Genomic DNA, 12,771 nt, shown 5'->3' on the forward strand with positions numbered 1-12,771 from the left:
CAACTGTTTTAATTTCTAACATCCATTTTCCGTACTGCAATGGATTGGTGATGAGTTCATATATTTGCTAAGACATTTTTAATATATGAAACCCACAATGCCTCCCTTGGTACACAAGTCTCACGGCCTCCTTTTTATATCCTAAGCCTGCGTAATTTCTAGTGCAATTGTTTCATGCTACTTGTTGACCACATTTAGGAAACTTAAAAAATAGCATGTGTAGCATGGAGCGGTAGTCTGCTGTATAGCAGATAGTACTTTGGACCCCTTCCTGACACTTGACATAACTGTATATCATGGCCAGGAAGGGGGAGTATTGAGTGGACCCTGGGCTGAGCCCGCTTAGTACTCAGCGGGTGGCAGCTTTAGGCTATGTTCACACAGAGTATTTTGGGGGAGGAATATCTGCCTCAAAATTCCGTTTGGAACTTTGAGGCAGATATTCCTCTCCCTGCACGCCGATTTTCGCGGCAATTATCGCGCCGTTTTTCGCCCGCGGCCATTGAGCGCCGCGGGCATAAAACAGCGAGAAATACGCTTTCTCCTGCCTCCCATTGAAGTCAAAGGGAGGTCGGAGGCGGAAGCGCCCGAAGATAGGGCATGTCGCTTCTTTTTCCCGCTAGGCAGTTTTACTGCTCGCGGGAAAAAGACGCCGACGCCTTCCATTGAAATCAATGGGAGGCGTTCTCGGGCCGTTTCTGCCGAGTTTTGCGACACGGTTTCCGCGTCAAAAAACTCGGCAAAATACCCCGTGTGAACATAGCCTTATGTTACAGCCAACAGTTCACTGTGACTTCCGGGATCGGAAAACTCAGATCCCGGCTGTTTAACCATTTAAATGTCACGGTCAACAGCGACCGCAGCATAGAGTTGTAGGAAAGAGGGGATGCCCCCCTCTGTCATCCCATCACCCCCTGAGGCAGGGCTTAATATGAGCCAGTAAAAATTACAATGCACTGTAATAGGTAATTTTCAAGGCAACTTAAACATGCAAACAGAATACGGTAAAGGGAGGCAGCAATAAAATAAATAATAAGTTAATTCTCAAATGTTTGCACTGCTAGTTAAACTATGTGTACACCGTTACTGGAGTGGAGTTTAGCTGGCCATAGAAAACCTAATGTCTGTCTTTACTGAGAAACGTCCCCTAATGTCTGCTATTAGAAGAAGCAGGAATTGGACAGGTTGGTTCTCAACCCTTCTAATCCTATTGCTTTCCCAATAAAAGCGGCGCCAGAGTTCCCAGGCAGTCTCTTAGCACATTTTGACCAAAGAAATTACATAATGTTTAAATGACCCAAACGGGGCAAGTCAATTCTTATCCCATGCCCATGGCCAACTTTAAATAATTTAATGATTCCAGTTGTCAAGGTAAGGACAAAGTAATCTGAAGACCAGTGGCTGAAACAATCTGGAAGGTGGGTGATAATCGGTAGAGTAGTCCAGTAACAGCCCAGGTTCGGTACAGTGATACGCAGCAAAGATGTGTAGCGTACGGCATTGATGGGGTTGGGAAACAATCCAAGTTCAGTACACCGATAAGCAGCAATAGTTTGTAGAGTAATGTGGCAATGAACTAGACTGGAGGCAGGAAGCATAATAGTATTTCAAGGAGGAAGTGCAGGGGTCAGGATTATATAGGAGCCAAAAGGGTGATTTAAATAGCTAATCCAGCAAGGAATATCAAGAGGCAAGAATCAACAGAACCAATAGACAATAGTCTGTTTTAACCAGTAGATTAATGAGAAGAGCTACTGCCTGGGTTCAAATCCGGACACCTGTATTCTGTGTAAAGGCCCTATTACACAGCCAAATTTTGGCCGGTGCAACGAGCACCGATCAACGAGATATCTCGTTGATCGGCGCTTGTCTGCTCCTGTCACACGGAGCTATGGATGGGTACGAGCGGTCGTTACTCTGATCGCTCGTCCCCATACATTATTATCATGTCGGCAGTGCGTCTCCTGTTTACACAGGGAGATGTGCTGCCGACAACTATGATAATTCAGTTTTTTAAAACGATACGACCAGCAGATTGAGCGTTTGCTTGTTCATCTGCTGATCGCTGCCCTAGTTACACAATTATCGTCAACGAGCGTTCTATGAACATTTGTCTGCCCGATAATTGCCCAGTGTAAAACCTCCTTAAGTCCTTTTGGTTGTGTTGTAGAAACCACAAGCTGTGGAAAGAAATTAAGATAAGACATTTGTCTGTAACTTGTGGTTTGGGTTATAAGCATCCTGGGTTAACATATGAACAAGAACACTCATTATGCATTGTAATGTGCAATGACAAAATATTGAACAGTTTATTAGACTCTTGCTGTCACCCAGTACAATGCCTAAAGAAAAGTATTTCTCAGAATAAGGATGCACTTTTACAAGAATTCCCTTTTGCTTTGTTCTCTAAAGACCTCCTATATTGCTCTGTTACTGTTCGCAAGCTTCAATAATTCATATCTGACTAGAGGAACATGGTGAGCAGGAAACAAAAGAAATGGGGACACAATAGAAGATGGATATATTTGGTAGTCTAATGTAAAAATCCCACAATATTGCCTTTTTCAGGTTCCTTGCAAATCTCCATGTATCTCTCTCTGCTGCTACTAGCAGTTAATGATGCCATCCATTGTTGGAAGGAGGTTCATTGGAACCAGCAGAGGAAATGATTTTGAGGGTCCACCATCCATCTATATAGAATGTGTGCATTGTAATCTTTGTCATTATTATTGCACAAATAGGACATAGCATCGATAAGGTCTAATAGGTTATTTGTGGGTCAGCCCATAAGAAATAGAATTAAAGCCCTGTTCTATTATGGGCCAATTTTTCCGTCAGTTCCTGAGTCTACCAGAGGATTCCTTGGCATTCTAGTGAGCCAGTCCGACCTTAAAATGCCATAAGTACCTGCCCTGTGTGGTGCTCTTCCTTGTTCTCTGTGTTAGCAGAGGTCTTCCTTTTTTTTTCTTTCTTCATGTACAGATGACCTGAAGGTTCAGGACGTTACTTCAAGTAGAGAGAAGCCACCAGAGACTGGGATTTCTAAGGGACAAATGTAATTCACTGAGGAACCAGGGAGGCAAAACCGGCAATAATTATATCTCATCAGTATCTATTGAGGCTAAAATAACTAGTCTATAAATGCAACAAAGAAAATTCTAAACACATTGATGTAACTAAAGAAGAGAATATATAGTTCCCGGATACAATGTTTCTACTAAAATTGCCCTTTTTAGCTGAAAATACTAACTTTAGGGCCAGGCAGAAAACCGGTTCTTGCTATTATGCGGTAATTCGGTCTAGGCACGGGGTTATCTCGATCTGTTCAGTAAAATATGGTCTAAGCATGTTTAAAGTGTCAAATGATTTTCTGAGTATTACAGACTTTATTATTTTTATATTTTTAAAATCTATTCAATTTGTGTTATATTTTTTCTAGAAACTTCAAGGGTTAAACAATGCAAGTCAAATTCCATGGGTACTAGAGCAACTGTTTAAAGTTATTCCGAGTAGGAACCCATATGAAGAACAGTATAACAGGCCGTGCCGAAGCTGTGCTGTTGTAGGAAATTCTGGTAATCTCAAAAGATCTCATCATGGAGAAAAAATTAATTCGCATAATTTCATTATCAGGTAATTCAGTGTTTTTATTACTCACCATGTATTTTTTTTTTTTTTTGGTACAATCACAATATATATGAACATCAATAATACAGAATGGCAGGATTGCTTTATTTGATTGTTATGTCCTTTAATGTTTATAGCGCCAGCACATTCCACAGCGCTGCTGCAAAGAATACACTAATATAATTTCCTGCCCTTCATAGAACTCTGTCTAACTTCCCGATCATCGACGCCCAATGTTCAGATGATTTGATAAGTCATCCAACCTCCGTATATAGAAATTCTACTGCTAAATTAAAACTAACTCCTTTTATTCCCTTTTTAAGAGTAATAATTTTTCTGCAGTCACTCCTTCAAAGGAGACCAACCAGGCCGGAGACCATTAAAAAAAAAGTCCCCGTCAGTGTAAAAAAAAAAAACGTTTTTATTATTTTTTTAAATATTTATCTCCTATGCTGAGATGTGACTATGTGATGTTAAATGGAGCGGCAGAGTGCATATGCGACCACTGTTTTATTCAAACTCCTCCTCACTGTGGTCGCGAAGTGAGAAGGAACAGGGGATTGGGGCTCCCTTTCCAGCAGTGGGGCTGACATTTATTGCCTATTCTGTGGATAGGTTATAATGGTCCTTCGTGGGACAACCCTTTTTAATGCCATTTGACTCGGTTTTGAGGAAATTATGCACAGTTTAGAGGTTTACTCCAGCAATGGTGTGGCAAAATCGAGACTGTCCCCATCAACAGTGCCCCTACCAGAGAGTGGCCCATAAACACAGTGGTAATTTATGGGGAAAAAAAACTCATTCTGACCCGCTCCTCATGCCGGCTCAGTCAGGAGGTGATGGGTACGCAGCCACTCATGTCTCTTCCTCTCCTGGTGATGAGTTCAATCAGCAGAGTTGAGTGCTGACCCCTTCAACGAAACATACTTTGCGGGAGACTTGTTTGCTCTACGAGATCTCCTCCTTTTTTTTCCCCGTGAGATTCCCTGCATGCTCCATTCTCTTGCTGGCTGCACAAGTGCTGTACATTTTTTTTAACTTTTTATTTTTTTTAGGCTTTTGTGGACAAAACTTGAATTGACTAAAGTGCACTACTTCACTTTTCATTCTGAGAAGATACTGTAGTATATGCGCTGCATCAAAGATATTAAAATGCGTGTCATTTATGAGTCCCCTTCCTGGCTGGTTAACTGTGTTCTTCGCTGTGCATCATATACTATGCATCATTTTCCAAGCCTGTGTGAGGAAAATTCCACTGATGAAAGGACTAATGGTACTATATGAGTCACTTTATTTGCACAAAGCCATAGACTCTGTTCACACTACATAAATAACTGACAGAGAGGCTTAAAGGGTGTTTTAAAGGCAAAATCCACCTTTTAATATAAAAAAAAAAGTTAGTTAGTATGTAAAAATAACATCTGTTGTAATTTATTTAGTATAGAGAATGTTGTGTTGCCGAGCCTCCCTAAAGAACGAGTAGTATTTTTAGTTGAATGTATTACATTATTTTATGTGTTGTGAGCATGCTCTATGAGGTGTAGAGAGAAGGTGCTGAGCTGTCCCCATCTCCTATAGATAGTCATTTCAAATAAACTATACATATTAATAAAAGTCTATTTTCACAAACTTGCCATCTACTAACCTTTTTTGTTTTTAAGGTGAAATTTTCCTTCAAAGGCGGTAAAATAACCAGAAAAATATTAGCCTATAACTAGCCGATTTCTGCCTATTCCTATTTTTCTATTTTTTATTTTCGCTACCATTATATCATGGGATTCACACTGCTCATGTTAAATCTTTTTTACAGAATGAATGGGGCTCACACATCCGGCTTTGAGGCAGATGTTGGCTCCAGAACAACCCATCATTTTATGTATCCGGAAAGTGCTGTGCACCTTCCACATGGAGTTCACTTGGTCCTGGTCCCTTTCAAACTCCAAGACTTGAGGTGGATCACAAGTGCTCTTTCAACTGGAGAGATAAAGTTGTAAGTAACCCTACAAACAAGACATATAGGCATAGAGTTGGCCTCTAGCGCCTGGTATTAAATGTATTATATACATATATTTATGTAACACTTGTGAAAGTCAAAAAACAGGTTTGCATGTACAAAGGGTGTGATCGCCAAAGGTAGTCCAATGTATTAATGTGAATTCTTTTGTTTAGTCCCATGTTAATGACTGGTTTACAATTAGTTGGGATGCCATACAGTGTTGCAATAACAAAGAGTAGCTTTATGTTGTTTTAGATGTAAATATTTATAGAACGGATGATGATGAGAAATTGGCGCAAGTTCCTAAAATCAACAAAACTGATGATAAAACAAAAGTTTTATTAAAAAGCTACTCCTCACCATGCTAGTCTAGTAGAAAGAAACCTGCAGACGCTGGTTGTATTAGTGCTTGTAGAATAGTACCTGCAGTATTACTACAATAGTACTAAAATGACCACTATTTACCCTTCTTTATCGTTGTACGACATTTTTTCATTTACATACTTTACAATCCAGGAATATAGTTCGGTTCGGATTAAAGCTGTGGAAAAGTCTAAGGGTCTATTCGCATTGCATTTACAGTGTACATTTGGCATACGCATCGGGGCCCTTTTACCCAACAGATGGCAAAAGAGGGTCCCTTTGCCATTTATTATCAGTATACCTCTCTATCAACTGCATGGAATAGCCTAGTCGACTACGCTATTCCATACAGAGACATCCTGTAGAAAAAAAAGTATACTGCGCGGCAGTATATTTTTGTGTTTTGTTTTTTTTAACGTTTTTTTTTATACTTGTCACTGTATACCTATGTAGTAGCATACTTCAGAGGCTTCTGTCGGAGATATACCCCCAAATGTACAGTGCAAACACATTGTAAAAAGGCCCTTAGGCCTTATGCACACAACTGTATAAATAAGGTACCACACCAATTTTGATGTACCCGTATGCTGTTCAGTTGGGTACTGTATTTGCTACACATGGATACTGTATGAAACCGACAGAGGAAAAGGTGTGTTGTGTTTTGTTTTTAAATGTGTGTGTGTGCGTGTATATATGTGTGTATATATATATATATATATATATATATATATTATGCAATATGCACCAGTAGCTAAGGGCAATTTTTTTTTTCTTCTTAGATTTTTTTACTCTATTTGACCTTTTGTGGGGGAAATTTTACATCAATACGGAATCCAATGGAGCATTTCATTTTTGTACGACAGCACGCAGACTATGTATTGAAAATCCTCCACTAGTGAATACAGTGGTACGGAAACCCCCATAGGGTAGCATCAAGCACTGTACCATTATGGATTCCTACCACATTAAACTGTTCTAAAAACATAATATGGTCCTGTAAATGAGGCTTTAAGCTGGCCAAACACTAGTTATTGTGGACAGATTAGTCGTTCATAATCGTATTGGTTAAATTCTTGTTTTAGACCACAATGCCGTTTATTACAAAGAAAAATTGCCATGAATGTCTTCATAGGTCTGTGACTATGGAACAATTGAACGTTCATGAGTTGTCATGACAGAAGATGGCTTAAAGTTTGTGTCTGAAAGGTTGTGGGGTCTGACACTATTTTTGTACAAATAATTTAGATTTAGAATGCGTCCTTGCGTTAGAGGACTATTTAGATGAGGTTGAAGGTTGAGTCTGCTGTGTAGTCCCGTTTCTGTCATTTTGTTTTTACTTCTTTCTTTTACTTTTTTATATAATTGTAATAGGAGTTTTATCAAAATTAGTGATTTTATAAAAAGTCTATCTGGTTAGTTTTTGTAATTGATTATTTGTCCTGTTTGTTTTCTCCTTTTAAGTACATACACAAGAGTGAAGCAGTTTATTCAGGCTGATAAAGATAAGGTAAGCGAACATCAAGATCGTATGTTATTGATCTTTTTCCATACTCTGGTACTTAATAGGGCACACTAGATGCCCTAATATTCAGTGGGTGTATGTTTTTTTGATATTGTAGGAGAAGCCACTTCTGGCTATACATTTACCTTACAATGGGAAATGAATGGCCGTCCAAGTAATCGCTGTCCTGAGGAGATATGGACAAGGATTGTCTCTATGAAACATCCCTTTAACCAGCGAATGACTGCCACTTCAAAAATACACTCTCCAAGATGTGAAGTTTTAGGACTATGTCCTAGTCTACTAGAGTGACATAACGCAAGATGATATTCATTCGCATTAGTCACTACTAAAATAATAATATAAATTAATTTTAAAAATAGTGACGCTGAAGGAAGATGAGCATTGTGTTCTGTTCACATCTGCATCAAGGCATCCGTTTCTGGCGGATCAGTTTTTAACCGATTTAAAGCGCAAGCATAAAGGATCCTAATTGGTCCTATTATCTTGAATGGTATCCAAGTTTCCCTTAACGGTAATTTTATTCATGAATTTATAGAAAATTAGGGGTATGTATGACTAAATGTTTGTTTGACCCTGGCACATTTATTGTCTCAATATATAGTAATTTATATGTCTGTTGCATTCCAGGTATTAATATTTAATCCAGCCTTTTTTAAATACATCCATGATAATTGGACCAATCATCATGGAAAGTATCCATCTACGGGAATGCTAGCGCTCTTTTTTGCATTACATATATGTGATGAGGTGAGTACATCTAATAAGCCCTGCTAACCAAATACACAGACTTAAAGGGGCTTTCCGTCTTATTTTTTTTTTTCTAAAATTTATTTAGTTTTTAAATCTGGCAGTTGCAAGTGCGATAATATAAGAATAAAAAAATCCTATATACACATTTTTAAATTCAGTGGTTCCCCCACCAGTCTCTGTTAACCTTACTGAAGCGATGACATCAATTGCAGCAATCATGTGCCTTACATACTGACCAGACTGGAGCAGTCACATGCCGATATGGAACGTCATCACTTTAGCAATGTATACAGACTGGCAGCACATGGTTGATTTCTCAAACCCCCTTACAATACACTAAACTAGTCAGTCCCTCCCCATATATTATACTGGATTATAAACCCAGTATAGAACCTGGTTTTATGGCTTGTTGTCATACATTTTCTTTAGCTTAGATCTACAGTCAAGTTTTTCAAATTGGCTGTTTCTGTTCCTCCCAAAGACTTCAATGAAAAAATATGTGCAGCCATCTCTACATTCAGTTTCCACCTGCAGGATGGGGCCAGGGGACCGATAGGTGGGGCTACCAGGGGTGCGACTTCTTCATAGCTAGACATTTATGGCGTATCCAAAAGATATGCCATAAATGTCAAAGTGGGAATACTTCTTAAAAATGTGATCTATCGTTGTTAGACTAGAGCTACATCGATACTTTTTGTAGCGCGTGCAACTCAGTGCATTCATCTGGACACTTAACAGTAAGTGTGTAGGTACATAAGTCAGTCGGTTTTGTTGCGTTTGTCGATTTTTTTAAATTTTGCTGTGATTTTCATATACCCAACACATCCGTTCCATTTTTGGAAAAAAATAAATAAATAATGCAATGGTTTTGTCGTGATTATGAAAACTGCGGAAAAAGTGCAACAAAAACTACTCTTATAAATTAACCCTTAGGCCAGGATCACACACCCCGTTTTACTGCAGTTTTAGGGCGGGTTCACACATGGCGGATTTTCACTTAAATTCCGCTGCGGACACTCCGCAGCGTTAATCCGCAGCGGAGCCGTTTCTCCATTGACTTTCACTTTAATTTAGCAGTGTTCGTTTACACGATGCGTACAATTCCGCTGCGGAGCATAGGCTGCGGAGCGGAATGTGGTGTCCGCAGCATGCTCTGTCTGTTGCGGAGCAGTGGCGGACTGGTTGCGGACTCATGGCGGAATTTCTCCATTGACTTCAATGGAGATTCTAAGTTCCGCAATGAAGTCCGCAGCTGTCATGCACATGTTATGTGTGGTGCGGAGCGTATTGGTTTTTTAACATGACATTTCTTCATTCTGGCTGGACCTATGTATTTCTAGGTCTACAGCCAGACTGAGGAAGTCAATGGGGCTCCCGTAATGACGGGAGCGTTGCTAGGAGACGTCTGTAAATAGTCACTGTCCAGGGTGCTGAAAGAGTTAAGCGATCGGCAGTAACTGTTTCTGCACCCGGGACAGTGACTACCGATCCCAATATACATGTATCTGTAAAAAAACATATAAGTTCATACTTACCGAGAACTCCCTGTTTCTGTCTCCAGTCCGGCCTCCCAGGATGACGTTTCAGTGTAAGTGACGGCTGCAGCCAATCACAGGCCAAGCACAGGCTGCAGCGGTCACATGGACTGGCGCGTCATCCAGGGAGGTCGGGCTGGATGCCGAAGGAGGGACGCGTCACCAAGACAACGGCCGGTAAGTATGAAATTCTTTTACTTTCACTAGGGAAAGTGCTGTCCCTTCTCTCTATCCTGCACTGATAGGGAGAAGGGAAGCACTTTTCCCGCAGTCCGCAGCAGCTAGTCCGCATCAATTTTCTGCACATTTTGTGCAGATCCGCAGCCGTAATCCGCAACCCGGATTAGGTGCGGCATTGATGCGGACAGTTGCGGAGGAATTCCGCCATGTGTGGTCATGCCCTTAGGCTCCGCTCTACAAAGTCTGTAGTGAATTCAAAAGCAAGGAAATGTATGAAGAAAAGACTGATGCATCTCCTTTCTTTTGTGTCCATACCTGTGTTTGGTTTAAGAAAAACAGGCAAGAACTGCGTCGAAACGGTGTGCGTGATACCGTAATTGTAATGTCTGGCTACCAAAAGTCTCTCTGTAGCCCCCAGCCTGAATCGGCTTGCAGGGAGGTGACTAAATGTAGTTTGCATGGATCGTTGATAAAATACAGGGCAACTAACAACTAGCTTGGTGATAATGTTTCTTTACCCCTGGAAACCTACTTGGCATATCCTCTAAAGTAAAGCGTTACCTTTTAGGGCCTGTTCACATCAGCGTTGGCCTTCCGTTCGGCTTTCCGTTCGGCTTTCCGTTCGGCTTTCCGTTCGGCTTTCCGTTCGGCTTTCCGTTCGGCTTTCCGTTCGGCTTTCCGTTCGGCTTTCCGTTCGGCTTTCCGTTCGGCTTTCCGTTCGGCTTTCCGTTCATCTATTCCGTCAGGAACAGATAAACGGAAAGTATAGTTTGTTTGCAATACCATCGATTTCAACTGTATTTTTTTGGGTTTCAGTTTGCCTCCTTTCCACTAGGCTTCGTTTTTTTATTACGGAAACAATAGCGCAGCACACTACGCTATTGCTTCCATGAAAAAAACGGAAACCTAGCAGAACCGAGACAAACTGAAACAAACAAAATAATACCATTGAAATCAATGGTAAAGCAACGGAAACTATGCTTTCCATTTGTCTTTCCGTTCCTCTGACGGAACATGTGAACAGGAAGCTGAACGGAAGGCCAGCGCTGATGTGAACAGGCCCTAAGCTATTCACTTTATAGTAGACTATCTTTAAAATAAAAGCTATATTTTAAGATTTAGGATAAGCTTCGCATACATATTGTATTTAACTAGCTTTGTAAATAATTGTGATCTTGGAAATGATCTTGGCAGTAATTGCTTTTATATTTATTTTTGTAGATATCAGTATTTGGTTTCGGTGCAGACCAAAAAGGAAATTGGCATCACTACTGGGAAAACAACAGATTTGCTGGAGCTTTTAGGTGGACTGGTGTTCACAATGCAGAGTTTGAGTCAAAACTCATAGCGACATTAGCCCAGGAAGGAAGACTGAAATTCTACAAATAACACATTTCTCTACATTTCAGATCATGTTTTCTATTTTGATAATATAAAAACTCTTCTCATGATGTTTTGGTACTCTAGTGATGTATTCTTGCTCAAGGTTTTTCGAGCTTACGAACTATACATAAAAGTACCTATATGTTTACTCACTAAATGATACCACGATCGCTTACAAGAAGTTATTTTTTCATTTACATTATGTTGTCCAGCTCTGCGCTGCACGGTGTTTTCCACTATGCTAGGGCTTGCTGTGGGTGGGATTACCAATGTAAAGCACTACAGTTCCCATGACTCCTCTCCCCTCTCACAGACATTGCCTATGTTTATAGCTTCTTGCATGCCCCCTATTGCAAGGTGTAAGGTAGTGCTGTAATTACTCACTGTCCTCACACTCAACACAGATCTGCTACCGAGACACTGCACTGCTACTCTGTACAATCTGCTGCCCAGCATGAGAAACACTCCCTCCATTAAAAGCGAGGGATGTGGGAGTGCCAGGAGAGATGAGAATAGCAGGCAGAAAAAAGGACAGGATGTGTGACGTGTGGTACTTTGTGCCATTCCTCGGTTATCCCCTTTGGAACTGTATGAATAAATTAACAAATTATCCGTGCTGAAAGCGTCAGGCCTATGCACGGTCTGTGATTATGGGCACGAACGGCTGCGGACTGTCACCCACATTTGCAGCCCATGCTCAAATTATAAAGTATCCGAGAACGGTCTGCAAATTCAAAAATAAGACATGTACTATTTTTTTGCGGGTCAGTTCTATGGCCCGGACACCCATACCCGTAAATATACAGGAAGGTGTCTGTGGGCCATAGACATGAATGTATCCATATTTTTACCCACATTTACGGATCCAAAATTGCAGATAAAAATTAGTCGTGTGCATGGGGCCTCAGGCTGTGTAGGGACACTATTGACAAGGGGAATAGTAAATCCCAGTTGTCAATTTATTCATACATTTTCAGGAGGAATAAAAAGGGTAAGGCATGATGCAGAAAAAAATTATCCAGAATTGTTATTTAAATAGGGAAGAAGAAGAAAGCCAAAGAGACACAGGGCTCAAAAGATTGTCCCAGCACTTTCATTCTAGTTCTGCATCAAAGCTGACAAAGGGGTAACTTTTTTTTTCTTGTTTCAAAATTAACATCGAACACCGACAGACACCGCCTATGTAATAAATCTCCCAGAGTCTTGGCAGTGACACTGTATGGACTACCACTTTTTATTACAAATCACGCTGATTAGACTATAATTTTCATAGTATCCACTAAGTAATGACCTACAGCGAAAAAAGTGACACTCCTCTGAGTAGGGGATGGGGGCATAATATTAGTAAGCTATACTTTTGAAGTGGTTTGAACCATGTGAATTGTGATCATTTGACTTTTTAACCATACTTA

The 12,771-nt window shown here is 40.4% G+C and overlaps 1 protein-coding gene across 3 annotated transcripts in view; it reads left to right on the plus strand.

The window, feature by feature from the left end:
* Positions 1-11,427, plus strand: part of LOC142665595 (CMP-N-acetylneuraminate-beta-galactosamide-alpha-2,3-sialyltransferase 2-like) — a 36,986-nt gene extending 25,559 nt beyond the window's left edge. For all 3 annotated transcript variants that reach the window (XM_075845302.1, XM_075845301.1, XM_075845303.1), the window contains 5 exons: positions 3,440-3,633; positions 5,438-5,617; positions 7,448-7,493; positions 8,139-8,258; positions 11,198-11,427. In XM_075845302.1, the coding sequence (XP_075701417.1) occupies positions 3,440-3,633; positions 5,438-5,617; positions 7,448-7,493; positions 8,139-8,258; positions 11,198-11,365 (708 nt within the window). In that variant the 3' untranslated portion in view covers positions 11,366-11,427. The remainder of the gene's footprint in view (positions 1-3,439; positions 3,634-5,437; positions 5,618-7,447; positions 7,494-8,138; positions 8,259-11,197) is intronic.
* Positions 11,428-12,771: the final 1,344 nt, after the last annotated feature.

Source organism: Rhinoderma darwinii, chromosome 13, assembly GCF_050947455.1.
Source record: "Rhinoderma darwinii isolate aRhiDar2 chromosome 13, aRhiDar2.hap1, whole genome shotgun sequence".
NCBI classification, from domain to species: Eukaryota; Metazoa; Chordata; class Amphibia; order Anura; family Rhinodermatidae; genus Rhinoderma; species Rhinoderma darwinii.